The 17,925-nt window shown below is 50.0% G+C and overlaps 1 protein-coding gene across 1 annotated transcript in view; it reads left to right on the top strand.

Annotated features, from left to right (window-relative positions):
* Window positions 1–17,925, top strand: part of LOC106889910 (striatin-interacting protein 2-like) — a 48,581-nt gene that overhangs the window by 19,288 nt on the left and 11,368 nt on the right. Inside the window, exons 10-18 of the mRNA XM_014945422.1 lie at window positions 1,815–2,038; window positions 3,708–3,773; window positions 4,437–4,500; window positions 7,828–7,899; window positions 8,197–8,271; window positions 10,026–10,123; window positions 10,665–10,791; window positions 14,191–14,291; window positions 17,414–17,480. Coding sequence (XP_014800908.1) covers window positions 1,815–2,038; window positions 3,708–3,773; window positions 4,437–4,500; window positions 7,828–7,899; window positions 8,197–8,271; window positions 10,026–10,123; window positions 10,665–10,791; window positions 14,191–14,291; window positions 17,414–17,480 — 894 coding nt within the window. The remainder of the gene's footprint in view (window positions 1–1,814; window positions 2,039–3,707; window positions 3,774–4,436; window positions 4,501–7,827; window positions 7,900–8,196; window positions 8,272–10,025; window positions 10,124–10,664; window positions 10,792–14,190; window positions 14,292–17,413; window positions 17,481–17,925) is intronic.

Here is a 17,925-nt window from a genome sequence, read left to right as displayed (position 1 = left end):
GCTAGGAGCGAAATCCTTAACCTTGCCATATGTCGCTTCAGAACTTGCATTATCATAGAATCATAGAATCATAGAATCGTTCAGGTTGTAAGAGACCCTTGGGATCATCGAGTCCAACCATCTCCCCTACTCTACAAAGTCCTCCCCTACACCATGTCCCTCAGCACTGCATCTAAACGGCCCTTAAACACAGCCAGGGATGGTGACACCACCACCTTCATCCTCAACTCTCCATGGAAGCCCAGAAGAACCACGTGGTCCAGGTGGGATGTCTAAATCCCTGTTCTCTTGCCTCTGGTTTTGGTCCCTAGTTCACACTGGGAGGGTTTGAAGCCCTGCAGGCCATGAAGGTGAGGAAGCGTGAGGAGCTGGGGCTGCCACCCTTGCCAGAGGACAGCATCCAGGTGATGAGGAGCATGCGCGCTGCTTCGCCTCCCACCTACTCCATCGAGCTGATGGAGCAGCAGCAGCAGCAGAAGCGCGGTCACCGCAGCCGGAGGGTAAGAGCGGGCTCATCCTCCCAGCACATGGCCCAGGAGGTTTCTCCAATGGAGATCGTCATCCATTCAAGGAGCCAGCCTGTGCTTGGAGTGTTTCCCTTCCTCCCCCAAGTGCTCATGCGTTTTCCAGTCTTACAGAATCATAGAATAGTTTGCTCCCAGCACATGGCCCAGGAGGTTTCTCCAGTGGGGATCATCATCCGCTCAAGGAGCCAGCCTGTGCTTGGGAGCATTTCCCTTCCTACCCCAAGTGCTCATGCGTTTTCCAGTTTTATAGAATCATAGAATAGTTTGGGTTGGAAGGGACCTTTAAATGCCACCTTAACCAGGTTGCTCCAAGCCCCATCCAACCTGGCCTTGAACCCCTCCAGGGATGGGGCAGCCACAGCTTCTCTGGGCAACCTGGGCCAGGCTCTCACCACCCTCACACCAAACAAGTTCTTCCCCACATCTCAGCTCCATCTCCCCTCTTTCAGGGGCAAACCCTTCCCCCTCTTCCTATGGCTCCTCTCCCTCATCCAGAGTCCCTCCCCAGCTTTCCTGGAGCCCCCGCCTTGAGGGACTGGAAGGGGCTCCAAGGTCTCCCTGGAGCCTTCTCTTCTCCAGGCTGAACCCCCCCAACTCTCTCAGCCCCCCCTCCCAGCAGAGGGGCTCCAGCCCTCCCAGCATCTCCGTGGCCTCCTCTGGCCCCATCCAACAGCTCCATGTCCTTCTGCTGTTGGTGGCCCCAGAGGTGGAGGCAGCACTGGGGGGGTCTCCCCAGAGCGGAGCAGAGGGGTAGAATCCCCCCCTTGCCCTGCTGGCCACGCTGCTGGGGATGCAGCCCAGGATGAGGGGGGCTTTCTGGGCTACCAGCGCATGTTGCCAGCTTTTCACCCACCGGTTTCACTTGCCCCATAATGTCCTTGATGCAGAGGAAATGAGAGGACATCCTGACCCTATGGCAAAGGGCTGATAAGCTCACAGGAACAGACTGGTCACAGCAAGCTCATCTTTTTTTTTTTAGCTCCATTCTTGGAGTTGTTGTGTTATGGTCTGAGGATGAAGGGAGAGAAATTTTTGCTGGGAGAGAGATTTTGGATGGTGGCTCCCAAAGTTAAGATGGAAAATGGGGTCACACCTCCTAGAGCAGCAAAGTTAGAGGTACAGGGGGAGCTGTTCCTTGTCCAAGCTGTGGTGAGAACATCTAGGAAGCAAATCCTCACCTGAGGGACATCTGGCAGTTTGATCCTTCCAGGATGGAGGGGTCTGGTCCCAGTGGGTGGGAGGGAAATTAAATCTATGGAGTGACTTGAAATTCTCCTTCTGCTGCAGCCCCTGGTGAAGCAAGACAGTTTGGATATCTACAACGAGAGAGACCCCTTCAAGAATGATGAAGCAGGAGTGGATGAAGAGGAGAACGATGATGTGGACAGCGGGATCGAGGGGGAACTGGACCTGATGGAGCGGGATGCGATCATCCCTGTGATGCCTGCTCAGCGCCCGCCCATCGAAAGGGTGTCATTCCCCAAAGGGCTCCCCTGGGCCCCCAAAGTCAGGTAAATCCATCTGGTTCCATTGCCATCCTCCCCAGTCCTACCTCTCCTGGAGTTCATTGCAGGCTGAAGGTCAGCCTGTGGCAAGTTTGTTGGCCTCTGACAAGTTGAACTGAAGTGACTCCAGTTCTTTCATTGTCTCAGTTGGTCCTTTCTGGACTGGGTTTAGCTGGGCCCTTCCACAGTCTTTACCACCAACCAAGCTTGGCCACTCAGTGGTAATCCCATTTTGGACATCCCAGCTTGTACTGGGAAGGATGCTTGTGCTGTGGGAGCAAGGTCAGCTTTCCCAGCTGGCACCAATGGATCTCAGCAGGGCAATGTCCTAGACTAATCATCTTGGGAGTTCATTAATGACATTGCCTCTTGTTTGTTGAGTGGGACTCTTGTGTTGCCAGATGAAGCCTCCTTGAGTAGCCTTGAAAAACTGGAGGAAAAATTAGAGAAAAACATCTGAGGGTAAAGAAGTTGGTGCCTTTCCTTTCTAAGACCAGTTCTGCTACACGTGATATGGGGGAGCACCAGGAAAAGAGGGTGAAAACTTCTGCCCCTTTCACTGAATTTCACTGAATTTCACTGGAGTTGGAAGGGACCATAGAGATCATCTAGTCCAACTCCCCTGCTGAAGCAGGATTGCCTAGAGCTAGAGCATGTTACTCAGGACTGCATCCAGGCGGGTCTTGAAAATCTCCAAGGAAGGGGACTCCACAACCTCCCTGGGCAGCCTGTTCCAGGGCTCTGTCACCCTCACTGTGAAGAAGTTTCTCCTCATATTTGAGTGGAACCTCTTATATTCCAACTTGTTCCCTCTAGTCTATGTGAGGGTTTTTTGCTGTTGATACGAAACCTGGATTTAATCCAGCATCTTGAAAACACAGGACCAAATACATCTTTTTGATTTGGGAGCAGTGACAGTGTCTGTCCAGAGCACTCCTCGGGATTTAATCCAGCATCTTGAAAACACAGGAGCAAATATCTTTTTGATGTGGGAGCAGTGACAGTGTTAAGTGTGTCTGTCCAGAGCACTCCTCACAGGGACATGGCAAGAACTGGTTTCCCACCTGGGTCTCCACACACACGGTGCCGTGGTTCTCCACCTGACATAATGCTCTCAGGTTTGGAATCAAATGGTATTAGTTTTTCTTGGCTGGTGCCTGGAAATCTGGCTGGGTTCCTTTCTGCCTCTGAGAACCTTGGCTCGTGGTTGATGTCCTACTTGTAAGTGCTGAGACCCTGACCAGTTCTCATGAAAGATGCCCAAGGTGGACAAGATGTCAGCTTGCTCTCTTGGAGCGGCACATGCTCTGCCAGACTGTGGAGACAACATTTGTTCACTCAAAGCGAGCAGATGCTCCTTGAAGATGTGTGTGCTCGGAGCACAGAAGGTGGATAAAAAGGTGCTGGTTATAGAGAAATCCTCACCATTTATTTGCACATTCCCATGGAGTTGTGCAGCAAATAGAGATGGTTTTGGTTCACATTGCTCCCAACCAATGAGAGCAACGGTGGCTCCATCCTGCTGCTATTAGGACCTTTAGAAATCACACCTTGAAAGCTCAGAGGTTCTTGCTGGTCCCACACTGCCGTCCTTCCTGACCAACGTAGCCTGTGATCTGGTGTGTGTCTGTTTTCCAACCTTCTCCTGGTTTTTGTTTCTCTGCTGCTCCATCAGACAGAAAGACATCGAGCATTTCCTGGAAGCAAGCAGGAACAAATTCATCGGATTCACGCTGGGACAGTGAGTATTACATGTGCACATCCACCAAATTCTGTCCCCTACCTCCCATTGGTGCAATGTAACTGGTGGGAGGTGTCCACAGAGCTTAGGTTTTCTCAACCCAACCAGCCTAAGACATGGTCAAGACGATGCTGGATTTCGCTGGGGCTGCAGCAGTGCAGTTATAAAAACATGTTCTTGGAGATGCTGGTCTCCAAGGACCTCTTTCTATTAAAAATCAGACCTAGCTCAGAATAAGTGACCCCTGGCCCAAGGGGGCCCAGAGACTGGTTTCATGAGGGAGGGAGTGGGGACAATCTGGTATCCACAGCAAATTACCCAGTTTGTGAATAAATCAAGCTGTGGGTGCAGAGTCATCCTGGCACAGCCCCAGCAGGGTATATTTGTTTTTAGGTGGGGTGCTGGGCTCAAGCTGGCTCCATGCAGAGACCTGATTTCACCCCAATTCTTCACCCTGACATGATCCCTCTCTCGTACAGGCTTTGCTGGGGAGAAGGTGGGAGGGCAGGCAGCTCACACCAACACCTCTCCCAATTCCTGACCCACTTGGGATGCGTTGAGAAGACTCAGTAGACCACAAGCTCCCTCTTTATCTTATATCACATGGAAGTGTTAAACCTAGATCTTCCCAGCCTTGTACTTACCTTCTTTCATCCCCAACAGAGACACCGAGACCCTGATAGGGCTACCACGGCCCATCCACGAAAGCGTGAAGACACTGAAGCAGGTGAGATGGTGGCTCTGTGCACGGCGCTCAGGTGAAGCAGCCCAGAAAGCCTTGCTGAATGGCAACCAGCTTGTCTAACCTCATCCCTTGCCATTTTTGCTCCATGGAATTCAGCAGAAGCTCTGAGGTGGTATCAGACCCGTGGGGATCTCATGGGCGTGGGGAAATCATTGGCCAAGATCACCAGGACCATAGAGGGATTGAAGGGCATCAAGTCTAACTTTGTGATACAGCACTTATAATGAGTTTCAAGTTCCTCAGTTGTACGTTCTTAGCCCACAGTAAATATTTCATGTGAATGAAATGTGAATTTCATGTGAATGAAACTTAAGCTCTGAGGTGGTATCAGACCCGTGGGGATCTCATGGGCGTGGGGAAATCATTGGCCAAGATCACCAGGACCATAGAGGGATTGAAGGGCATCAAGTCTAACTTTGTGATACAGCACTTATAATGAGTTTCAAGTTCCTCAGTTGTACGTTCTTAGCCCACAGTAAATATTTCATGTGAATGAAATGTGAATTTCATGTGAATGAAACTTCCCTGCCCAGGGAAGTTGTGGATGCCCCATCCCTGGAAGTGTTCAAGGCCAGGCTGGATGGGGCCTTGAGCAACCTGCTCTAGTGGGAGGTGTCCCTGCCCATGGCAGGGGGGTTGAATCTAGATGATCTTTGAGGTCCCTTCCAACCCCAACCATTCTATGATTCTATGAATTTAGTCTTCTGCTCCTCTTCAGCTGATGTAGAGCAACGTCTTCAGTCTGAGCTCTCACTCTCTCTGCCTTGGGAAGTCAATCTGATGAATCCAATCAAGGTCTGAACAGCTTTGAGAGGGGCTCGATATCCACCACATGCAGTGTGGGATCCTCACATCTAACCTCCAGCTGAAACAGTTACTGGAGGGAGTAAGGATTCCTTCTTGTTAGTTATCATAGGAAAAGCTTTTGGAGTTTTTTGCAGGAATTGGGGCAAAAAAGGAAAAACTGAATCCTCACTGCAACTCCAAGTAGATTGTCTGGCACTTTGACCTTCCCTTTATCTGAGGTGTAACACTGCTGTGTCCTGGCGAGCATTTGCCATGTTGTGCTTTGAAGGTGACAGAGTTTGACAGTTGGATTTGGACACACATGCCCAGACCTGTGCTGTTCCCGGGGGAAGCATGGCCAGCTTGGCTCCTGCAGTGCTTCACATGGAGTGAGACACCTCCACAGGCCAACTGACCCTATCTAAGGTCTGATGGAGATGATTTTACTTGCTCCGTTTACTAACAGAGAAATCCTAGAAGGAGTAGGTGGAAGTAATCGAAGGCATGATGTGTAGGGGGCTTCAGGGACAGAGGGACGTCCCACTCAAAAATGAATTCTTGGTGTATCTGCTGTTCCAAGGACCTCTTTCTATTAAAAATCAGACCTAGCTCAGAATAAGTGACCCCTGGCCCAAGGGGGCCCAGAGACTGGTTTCATGAGGGAGGGAGTGGGGACAATCTGGTATCCACAGCAAATTACCCAGTTTGTGAATAAATCAAGCTGTGGGTGCAGAGTCATCCTGGCACAGCCCCAGCAGGGTATATTTGTTTTTAGGTGGGGTGCTGGGCTCAAGCTGGCTCCATGCAGAGACCTGATTTCACCCCAATTCTTCACCCTGACATGATCCCTCTCTCGTACAGGCTTTGCTGGGGAGAAGGTGGGAGGGCAGGCAGCTCATGCCAACACCTCTCCCAATTCCTGACCCACTTGGGATGCGTTCAGAAGACTCAGTAGACCACAAGCTCCCTCTTTATCTTGTATCACATGGAAGTGTTAAACCTAGATCTTTCCAGCCTTGTATTTACCTTCTTTGATCCCCAACAGAGACACCGAAACCCTGATAGGGCTACCACGGCCCATCCACGAAAGCGTGAAGACACTGAAGCAGGTGAGATGGTGGCTCTGTGCACGGCGCTCAGGTGAAGCAGCCCAGAAAGCCTTGCTGAATGGCAACCAGCTTGTCTAACCTCATCCCTTGCCATTTTTGCTCCATGGAATTCAGCAGAAGCTCTGAGGTGGTATCAGACCCGTGGGGATCTCATGGGCGTGGGGAAATCATTGGCCAAGATCACCAGGACCATAGAGGGATTGAAGGGCATCAAGTCTAACTTTGTGATACAGCACTTATAATGAGTTTCAAGTTCCTCAGTTGTACGTTCTTAGCCCACAGTAAATATTTCATGTGAATGAAATGTGAATTTCATGTGAATGAAACTTCCCTGCCCAGGGAAGTTGTGGATGCCCCATCCCTGGAAGTGTTCAAGGCCAGGCTGGATGGGGCCTTGAGCAACCTGCTCTAGTGGGAGGTGTCCCTGCCCATGGCAGGGGGGTTGAATCTAGATGATCTTTGAGGTCCCTTCCAACCCCAACCATTCTATGATTCTATGAATTTAGTCTTCTGCTCCTCTTCAGCTGATGTAGAGCAACGTCTTCAGTCTGAGCTCTCACTCTCTCTGCCTTGGGAAGTCAATCTGATGAATCCAATCAAGGTCTGAACAGCTTTGAGAGGGGCTCGATATCCACCACATGCAGTGTGGGATCCTCACATCTAACCTCCAGCTGAAACAGTTACTGGAGGGAGTAAGGATTCCTTCTTGTTAGTTATCATAGGAAAAGCTTTTGGAGTTTTTTGCAGGAATTGGGGCAAAAAAGGAAAAACTGAATCCTCACTGCAACTCCAAGTAGATTGTCTGGCACTTTGACCTTCCCTTTATCTGAGGTGTAACACTGCTGTGTCCTGGCGAGCATTTGCCATGTTGTGCTTTGAAGGTGACAGAGTTTGACAGTTGGATTTGGACACACATGCCCAGACCTGTGCTGTTCCCGGGGGAAGCATGGCCAGCTTGGCTCCTGCAGTGCTTCACATGGAGTGAGACACCTCCACAGGCCAACTGACCCTATCTAAGGTCTGATGGAGATGATTTTACTTGCTCCATTTACTAACAGAGAAATCCTAGAAGGAGTAGGTGGAAGTAATCGAAGGCATGATGTGTAGGGGGCTTCAGGGACAGAGGGACGTCCCACTCAAAAATGAATTCTTGGTGTATCTGCTGTGATCTATACACCTAACGAGATACTACTGACATCAGCAGCTGTTGGCATGGCTGACTGTGTTTCACCCTTCAGTTGTGATATTGCTCTGCGACAGAGGGACGTCCCACTCAAAAATGAATTCTTGGTGTATCTGCTGTGATCTATACACCTAACGAGATACTACTGAAATCAGCAGCTGTTGTCATGGCTGACTCTGTTTCATCCTTCAGTTGTGATATCGTTCTGACTCTCTCTGTGTATTTTGCCAGCACAAGTACGTTTCTATCTCAGACGTCCAGATCAAGAACGAGGAGGAGCTGGAGAAGTGCCCCATGTCTCTGGTAAGAAGTTGCTGCACCCCATCCCTAGGTAGACGTGTGGAAGATTTCCAAGGTGTCATAGAAATCCGTATGGTCTGCGTGATTCTTAGGGCACACATTGGATGCTCTTTTTTCTAGAAGTCCATATCTTGATCAAATGTAGCAGAGGAGAAAGACCTGGAGGTTTCTGCAGTCAGCATGCAGCTATGTCCATCATTATGTCCTCAAGCTGGGTTTTATGGAGGTGACTGACACATCCCAAGTGTGTGGACTGGAAAGAATTAATTTTCCCTTGTTTCTAATGTTTCTCTGTGCTAGGGGGAAGAGGAAGTCCAAGAAACCCCTTGTGAGATCTTGTATCGAGCAATGCTGTACAATCTCCCCCAGTATATGGTAAGCCTGTGTTTCTTAAAAGTAAAGAAGAGCTTTTGAGTGGGGAATGGTGGCCAATCTGTGAGCTTCAGAGCTCAGCACAGAGCTGCTGGGGCATCTTCAGGACTTGAATGGTGAGATTTTGGTGGGAGTCCAGAGTAGAGTTGGGTGGAAAGGGAAGGGAATCAGAGGATCAAGGGGTATAGATACCCAGAGACACGGTCAAATGCTTGGAGACAGGTCAGTGGTTGGAAAAATAGGATGCGTGTGGAGAATTGGGAAGGAGGAACAAAGTCCTCCACGTTGGTGGGAGCTCAAAACTGGCTCCTGCCCTCTGGACAGCAAAGGGAATCAGTCAGGGATGGCCTGGTGTCATCTCTTGAGTTGTATGAGCTGTACTATTTACCAGCAAGTCACTGCCCCAGTGCAGGCATCTTCACTTCTGACCTCAAGAGGCATCCTATGGACTTCACTGGTCCCTTGAGCCTTTGTCCTTCTTGCTGACATTAACTTTCCATTACGATATCACGCTGATCTCCGAGCATGATGCCTTGCTGGGCCAGGAACCAAACTAAACCATCCTCATGCTTTATGGGGCTCAGCAAACAAGGTGGCAACACCTTCAGATCTCTTCCAACCTGGCTGTGCTCTCCACAGCTATTCAAACTGTGGAGTGTCTGTTGGTTATGAATTTCCTTACAAGGATATTGCCAGGTTGGACAGGGCTTTGAGCAACCTGGAAAGCGTTCCTGCCCATGGCAGGAGGCTTGGAACTGGATGATCTTTAAGGTCCCTTCCAACCCAAACCATTCTATGGTTCTAAGATGCTAAGATGCCAAGAAAGCCAACAGCATCCTGGCCTGTATTAGGAACAGTGTGGCGAGTAGGGCCCGAGAGGTGATTGTCCCCCTGTACTGGGCACTGGTGAGGCCCCACCTTGAGTACTGTGTCCAGTTTTGGGCCCCCTACCATAAAAAAGACATTGAGGTGCTGGAGCGGGTCCAGAGAAGGGTAACAAAGATGATGTGGGGTCTAGAGAATAAGTCTTATGAGGAGAGGCTGAGGGAGCTGGGGGTGTTCAGCCTGGAGAAGAGGAGGCTGAGGGGAGACCTTATTGCTCTCTACAACTCCCTGAAAGGAGGGTGTAGAGAGATGGGGGTCGGTCTCTTTTCTCAAGTCACAGGCGACAGGACAAGAGGAAATGGCCTCAAGTTGCGCCAGGGGAGGTTCAGGCTGGATATTAGGAAAAAATTTTTCACTGAAAGGGTTCTCAGCCATTGGAATGGGCTGCCCAGGGAGGTGGTTGAGGCACCATCCCTGGAGGTGTTCAAAAGCCGGGTTGATGTAGTGCTGGGAGGGATGGGTTAGTGATGATGCTCCTTGTTTGTTGTGTGGGTGTCTATTTTTGTCAGTCAGGTTGACGGTTGGACAAGATGATCTTTGAGGTCCCTTCCAACCTGGAGGATTCTGTGATTCTGTAATTGGGTCATGTGCGCTCTGTCTGATGGGGAAGACAAACAGATTTAAACACATTAAGGTGTCCCTTGCATTATTTTATCCATGAGCTCAGGTGCTTGTGATGCATTAAATTAAAGCTAAAATAGAGCTCCTGTGCTCCCCACCCTTGGCCTGTTTGCCCAGGGTATAAAAGGAGAGGTTGAGCTGGTGGAACCTGATAGACTTGGCTTAAAGTTGTCCAGTTTCACCAAATGAAGGGGGGAAAAAAGGAATGCCTCTTCCTGGGAGCATCCCCTCACATCTGTCCTCCCCTGCAGATCGCCTTGCTGAAGATCCTCCTCGCTGCAGCGCCCACCTCTAAAGCCAAGACCGACTCCATCAACATCTTGGCAGACGTGTTGCCTGAAGAGATGCCGTAAGTTCTTGAGGAGGTGGCCACCAGCCATCCCAGCTTTGCCATGAAGTCTTGGATTGAGGAGGAGAGTTGGGGTTTGACCATAGGTTTGCGGGGTGGTGGCGGGGCTCCAGATTTGGGGATGTCTCCTTGGATAGGTGCAAGCTACTGTTGCTGCCAGGGCAGAGGGGTGAAAGCCAAGGATGTCAACGCCAGTTTTTCAGGAGCGTAACGATTCGAGCGCAGTCGGCAGCCGCTGTGCTCTGCTAGCTAAGTGGCACAAATCACAAAATCACACTAATTGACACAAATTGTAAAGACAAGTGAGCATATGGCAGGTGTCCTTCATACCATTCCCCCAGGATTGCCAGAGGAGGGCAATCAGCTTTTTTTCCCTTTTTTAAACGCACTTCAGCGTCACCAGACAGGAGGGGATGGAAATGGGAGTCCCGGGAGGAAGCGAGGGTCTCCGTTTCCAAGATCTCCAAGATCTCAACAGTCCCTTTGTCCTCCTTGCTCCCACGTCCCACTGTGCTGTTGCCTTCCTTCCCCTCCACCCCAGCATCACCGTTCTTCAGAGCATGAAACTGGGGATTGACGTCAACAGACACAAAGAGATCATCGTGAAGAGCATCTCAGCTTCGCTGCTGCTGCTCCTCAAGCACTTCAAGCTGAACCACATCTACCAGGTGAGCGCAGAGAAGGGGTCGGCCATTGCCAAGCTGGTGTGTCCTGATAGACCCTCTCCAGGAAGGGTTTCCATGAGGATCACTTTTCTGTAGTGATGAACCCTTGCCCCGGGCCAAGGTTTGTATAGGGTTACTCAGGCAGGAAGAACCTGCCTGCAATATATCTCTGACTCTGTTTTGACAGGCTCGTTTCCACTCACGTGGAAGGAGCTTCCAGATTTCTGGAAAAAATTCACGCTGTGGCTGATGAGATTAAAATTTAGGAGATAGCATGAGCCTCCCCAGCAGAAGGGGGAAGGGGATTGGGGTTAGACAAGACCCTCTTTTGCTCTGTTTTCATCTCCAATGACCAGAAATAGTGCTGGGTAGGACCTCATGAGGTCAACTAATCTGGTCCTCTGTCCAGATCCTCAGCAGGATCAAGTTCTTGGGGCTCCAGTTTCAATAGAGGTCTGCCGGTGTGTCCTGATAGACCCTCTCCAGGAAGGGTTTCCATGAGGATCACTTTTCTGTAGCGATGAACCCTTGCCCCGGGCCAGGGTTTGTATAGGGTTACTCAGGCAGGAAGAACCTGCCTGCAATATATCTCTGACTCTGTTTTGACAGGCTCGTTTCCACTCACGTGGAAGGAGCTTCCAGATTTCTGGAAAAAATTCACGCTGTGGCTGATGAGATTAAAATTTAGGAGATAGCATGAGCCTCCCCAGCAGAAGGGGGAAGGGGATTGGGGTTAGACAAGACCCTCTTTTGCTCTGTTTTCATCTCCAATGACCAGAAATAGTGCTGGGTAGGACCTCACGAGGTCAACTAATCTGGTCCTCTGTCCAGATCCTCAGCAGGATCGAGTTCTTGGGGCTCCAGTTTCAACAGAGCCTGGAGGTCTGGGTCCTAGATGCAATCTGATTTTTGTTTCATCTGCGTGGCACTGATCGAACTGCACCCACATGAGGGCTGTCCTTAGTTCAAAAAGGACCGAGGACTGATTCGAGCTGTGTCTTGGGCCCAATTCTCCACCCATTCTGCAAGTCAAACAATTAGTGTTTTCTACTTATTTTCTTTTAAGGGTATCAGCATGGTACAAATCCCTTTGTGTTATGAAGCCCGCTGACATTTATCTGGGGATAAATACAAATCCATATATTGGATTGCATAAAATGAAACAAATCCCCACGTTTTTACAATCCTACCTTTGTTCTGCCCTCCTTCATCCCCCATCCCTTCACTAATTTTTCTCTCTTCACCCCCAAAACGGCTCCTCTCATTTCTTCCTCCATGGCAGGAGGACCCTGGCAGTCTGGTGCTAAGTCTGGAGAAAGCTGTGGGGTTTTCTTCCTGTGATTTGACTTTTGTGTCTGATTTGGGGTGAGCCATCATAATTCTGGTGATAATAATTTTGGTGACAAAGCTGGTCTCAAGGTCCCCCTACAAAAACCACTGTGGGGGCTGACATGGTGCTTCCAGAAAGTAGTGGAGAGTGTCCCTGGTCCAAGCTCTGCTGGAGGTCACCCTGTGCCCACTGGCTGCCACGTCGGTGTGGCAGCAACCACACGGCTCTGCACACCAACCTTCCTTCCAGTACCTGAAGGGAGCCTACAGGAAGGCTGGGGAGAACCTGTTTAGAAAGGCCTGTAGTGACAGGACGAGGGGCAATGGCTTCAAGCTGGAGGGGAACAGATTTAGACTGGAGATGAGGAGAGGGTTCTTCACTGTGAGGGTGGTGGAGCACTGGAACAGGCTGCCCAGGGAGGTGGTTGAGGCCCCTTCCCTGGAGATATTCAAGGAGAGGCTCAACGAGGCCCTGGGCAACCTGGTCTAGTTGGGGGTGTCCCTGCTGACTGCGGGGGGGTCAGACTAGATGGCCTTTGGAGGTCCCCTCTGGCCTGGGAAATTCTATGATTCTATGAAATCATGGGGTTTTGTCTCAGTTCCGAGGAGATTTGGTGTTACTTATGCCAGCAGAGAAACGCCATCAAATTATTGCATTTCCAGCATTACCTGGGCAGGGACACCTCCCACCAGACCACGTTGCTCCAAGCCCCCTCCAACCTGGCCTCGAACCCCTCCAGGGATGGGGCAGCCACAACTTCTCTGGCCAACCTGGGCCAGGCTCTCACAACCCTCACACCAAACAAGGTCTTCCCCACAGCTCAGCTCCATCTCCCCTCTTTCAGGGTCAAACCCTTCCCCCTCCTCCTAGGGCTCCCCTCCCTCATCAAGAGTCCCTCCCCATCTCTCCTGTAGGTCCCCTTCAGGGACTAGAAGGCCATTATAAGGTCTCTCCAGTCACTGGGAGCTACATTTCAAAGCCATGAGAGCATCTCAGACCCCGGTTAGCGGGGACTGCCAATTCTTCACCCTCAAAGAACAGCAGCGGTGTGTCATCGGTGGGTACCGAGCACCGACAGCTTGTACCAGGCTGAGCGGAGACGTGTAGGAACAAACTGTTTCCTCTCTCGGAAATTTGGGATGTTGATTGCAGGTTACTGAGAGGCACGGGCAGGATGGGGTAGGGTATTGCTGCTCTTTGCGTCTGGCACTTCAGAGGACAGCAGAGATTTGTTTTATTATGCAGCTGTACGTAGCCAGATCATTTAATGTTTAGAGGGGGAGAGAACTTAAAAGCATATATGAAGGGGAGGGAACATTTTTTCAGTCAAAATTTGGAAAGGGAATGGGGTTAGCGTGTGACTGCAATAGGAATTGTTGTGTTTTCTCATGTAATAGCTACATCTCCTCTTTCCTCCTTCCCCATACACCATGGATTTACCAAATCCATTACCATGGATTTTCCAGTCCCTCAAGGGGCTCCAGGAAAGCTGGGGAGGGACTCTGGATGAGGGAGGGGAGCCCTAGGAAGAGGGGGAAGGGTTTGACCCTGAAAGAGGGGAGATGGAGCTGAGCTGTGGGGAAGAACTTGTTTGCTGTGAGGGTGGTGAGAGCCTGGCCCAGGTTGGCCAGAGAAGCTGTGGCTGCCCCATCCCTGGAGGGGTTCAAGGCCAGGCTGGATGGCCTTGAGGAACCTGGTCAGGTGGGAGATTCCCCTGCCCGGGGCAGGGGGGGTTGGACTAGATGATCTTTGAGGTCCCTTTCCACCCAAACCATTCTGATTTTATTTTTAAAAGCTCGACTGCAATCATTAGGTGCAGCTATTCCTAAACTACTGCCATAAATTTTGTGCGTCCACTCTATGGCAAATAGAGTTTTCCAGCTGGTGGGAGTTGCTGTGTATGATGCAAGCCTTGTACAGCACACTTTCATATGGTCTTCAAATGGTCCCCCATCCCTCTAGAGCAAACCATCAAGAGCAAACCATCAAGACTGCTTTGCTTTCGGCTGGAAATGGGTTTCCATTCCCAGTTGTTCCAGCTAACATTGACCCATTTTGCTTCTCTCCCTCAGTTTGAGTACGTGTCCCAGCATTTGGTGTTTGCCAACTGCATCCCACTGATCCTGAAGTTCTTCAACCAAAACATCATGTCGTATATCACTGCCAAAAACAGGTACAACTGCTTCTGGGGAAGAGAGAAAGAGAGAGGATGGAGCAGGGAGGGTTTTGTACATGAGGAGCACGCGGTGGGACTGAGTGACCTCTGGTCTCCACCTAGCACAGCTATGGGGCAGAGTGTTCTCCACTACAGGAATACACTGGAGGGGAGCAAATCCCTTCTGCTTAACGAGGAGGACTGGAAGGAGAGACTCCAATCTCTCACTGGACTACTAAAATACACGTAGTATTTAGATCTCAGGAAGAAATTTTTTACTCTGAGGGTGGTGAGACACTGGAACAGGTTGCCCAGGGAAGTTGTGGATGCCCCATCCCTGGAAGGGTTCAAGGCCAGGCTGGATGTGGCCTTGAGCAACCTGCTCTAGTGGGAGGTGTCCCTGCCCATGGCAGGGGGGTTGGAACTTGATGATCTTTGAGGTCCCTTCCAACCCAAACCATTCTATGATTCTACGTAAACCCATCCCCCTTGCTGACAGTAGGATTGTTTTCATCTTTACGTGGACTCCTAGAAAGTGGACCAGTGCCACCAGGCATCTGTGGGCCACAGCTTCAAACAGACTAGATGGGGTAGAGTCTTCTAGGTCTTTTCCACTATAATTCAGCTTTCCTGACTTCTTCAGGTTTTGCACAGTTGTCACTGACTCTTACTTCTGATTTGAGAAAGACACTTGCCCCGTTTTGAGTCTGTGGAGGGACTGGTTGGGCTACCACAAGTCAGCAAAAGGACTGAAAGAGCTTTCACAGCTTGGCAGGACTGGCTTGGATTTCCCCGTTCGGAGGGGAACACTGCGGGGGATGTTGCTGTGGGAATGATGAGAAGATCCCTTTTTTTGTTGCTTTTTCATGCTCTTTTCGTTGCTCTTCAGCTGCATGTGTAGGCTGGTCTGTCTCCTGCATTCGGAGGGGAACACCGCGGGGGATGTTGCTGTGGGAATGATGAGAAGATCCCTTTTTTTGTTGCTTTTTCATGCTCTTTTCGTTGCTCTTCAGCTACATGTGTAGGCTGGTCTGTCTCCTCCATGGTATGGTTGTGTACGTGTGAAAAGACACATTTGGAAAAATAGAAAGTGATATATTAATTCTCTTGCTGATAAATGTTTCCATTTTGGGTCCTGTGCTTTAAAGGCACGTAAGTGAGGAGGAAACAGAGCCCAGGAGCACTTTAGCTCTCTCCTCTGCTTTCTGATGGAGGTTTCACAGGCAGGATAATGCTCCTGTGAAATGAGGAGGGGTTTGCAGCCTGATGCTCTGATCTGGGGAGGTTTAGCTGTTCCACACTCCTGCTCATTATCTGCACAGCACTTCCAGTTTGAGGATGACAATGGGTAGGAGCCAGCGAGGAGCATCTGTCCTTGTGGTCAGGCAAGCCCTTCCTGGGACAAACACTTTAGATGAAGCCTTTTTTAGGGGATCTCCCGACCTGGGGTCTCACCCTGGATTGCCTCTGGCTCGGTGATCGTTACGAGTCAGCTTGTTGAATTTAAAAATTAAAAAATAGCAAAGAAGAGGGAACACAAGAACTGAAGCTGTGTGGTAGCGCACGCTTCATTTTAGATCAGTGCACATCTCAGGGCACAGATAGCATCAGTGTGTGTCCCTGTATGTATACATACATTTTATATAGATTTTATATATATATATATTTATATACACTTTTTATTTTTTTTAATTGGCTACTTTTACAAAGGCAATATCCCTGGAGGGCTTTGAAAGACCTGATGCCCTTGTTGTGAATTTTCCTGCTGGTAATCAAATGTCTCCATTTGAACCTTAGATCTGTTTTGGGTGTGGTTTTTTTTTTTTTCCCTTTTTTAAAATGTGCATCTGAATAACTCATCTGTCACGTCTTAATGGATCCAACTGCTTCAAGTCCTTATTGATGCACTCAGGATGAGTTTTGGAGCCAAGAGGAATCGACGTGCTCCATTAGGCTGAGATGTGAGGCCGGGAGCCCATTTGGGTGCCATCTGGGCAGCTGGAAATGTGGGAGGAGGTGGACAGCAGGCTTAACATGAGCCAGCAGTGTGCCCAGGTGGCCAAGAAGGCCAATGGCATCCTGGCTCGTATCAAGAATAGCGTGGCCAGCAGGAGTAGGGAAGTCATCGTGCCTCTGTACTGGGCACTGGTGAGGCCTCACCTCGAGGGCTGTGTTCAGTTTTGGGCCCCTCACTACAGGAAGGACATTGAAGTGCTGGAGCGTGTCCAGAGGAGAGCCACCAAGCTGGTGAGGGGCCTGGAGAACAAGTCCTATGAGGAGAGGCTGAGGGAACTGGGCATGTTTAGTTTGGAGAAGAGGAGGCTGAGGGGAGACCTCATCACTGTTGTAGAGAGGCAGGTGTTGGCCTCTTCTCCCAAAGGACAAACGACAAGACCAGAGGAAATGGTCTGAAGTTGGGGCAGGGGAGATTTAGATTAGATATTAGAAAGAATTACTTTCCTGAGAGAGTGGTCAGGCCCTGGAACAGCCTGCCCAGGGAGGTGGGGGAGTCACCATCCCTGGAGGGATTTAAGAAACGTATAGACATGGCTCTTCAGGGCATGCTCTAGTGCCCAAGGTTATTGGTTTATGGTGAGGTGTTGAGTGTGGGGTTTAGTTGGTGGGTGCGGTGGTTTTGGTGGGCGTTTGGTGTGGTGTGTTTTGTATTTGTTTTTGTTTGGTGTGTGGGGGTTTTTTTGTTTTTTTGGTTTTGTTTGTTTTGTTTTTTGGTTTTTTTTGGTTTTGGTTTGGTTTGGTTTTTGTGGTTGGACTCGATGATCTCAGAGGTCCCTTCCAACCACTAAGATTCTGTGATAATGTGACCAGCTACGGGCTGGTTCACGTGCCCAACGTGGCTGGCTGGAGATGGGCTCGTTGCCCACCCTGACTACTGGCTGCAAAAAGCTGCCCTTGCAAATGTGACCAGCTACGGGCTGGTTCACGTGCCCAACGTGGCTGGCTGGAGATGGGCTCGTTGCCCACCCTGACTACTGGCTGCAAAAAGCTGCCCTTGCAATTCAAACCCCAGGCACAAGGAAGACATTACAGGTGGCTGGGCCATAATCACATATGAAAGCAACTTTTTAAGATGATATATTTACCTTGATGTTAACGAGTCCCTTCTTTCCTGTCTTCCACAGCATCTCTGTCCTGGATTATCCGCATTGTACGGTCTGTGATTTGCCTGAGCTCACTGCAGAAAGCCTGGTAAGCGACACAGAAAGGGTCCTTTTAACCAGTATTGCTCTATGGGAGAGGGTGAGGAAGGATTTTTTGTTTCGGCACTGCTGGCTATAGAAATAATTGGGTTTAGAGTTTTCCCTTTCGCTTCTCCAAACAAGAGAGACTGCTTTTAAAAAGGCTTTGCCCACAGGCTGTTTCCTCCCAGGTTTAAATTGCTCTGAGCACTCACGTTTCATAAGATACCAGTAGATTAAGGAAGGAAGCTTGGAGCGGGTCCAGAGAAGGGCGACAAAGATGGTGAGGGGTCTGGAGAATAAGTCTTATGAGGAGAGGCTGAGGGAACTGGGGTTATTCAGCCTGGAGAAGAGGAGGCTGAAGGGAGACCTTATTGCTCTCTACAACTCCCTGAAAGGAGGGTGTAGAGAGGTGGGGGTCGGTCTCTTCTCCCAAGTCACAGGCGACAGGACAA

Source organism: Calidris pugnax, unplaced genomic scaffold (genome assembly GCF_001431845.1).
Source record: "Calidris pugnax isolate Ruff unplaced genomic scaffold, ASM143184v1 scaffold96, whole genome shotgun sequence".
In the NCBI taxonomy this organism is placed as follows: Eukaryota; Metazoa; Chordata; class Aves; order Charadriiformes; family Scolopacidae; genus Calidris; species Calidris pugnax.
Note: the sequence above shows the minus strand (reverse complement) of the source record. Positions and strands in the feature narration are given on the sequence as shown.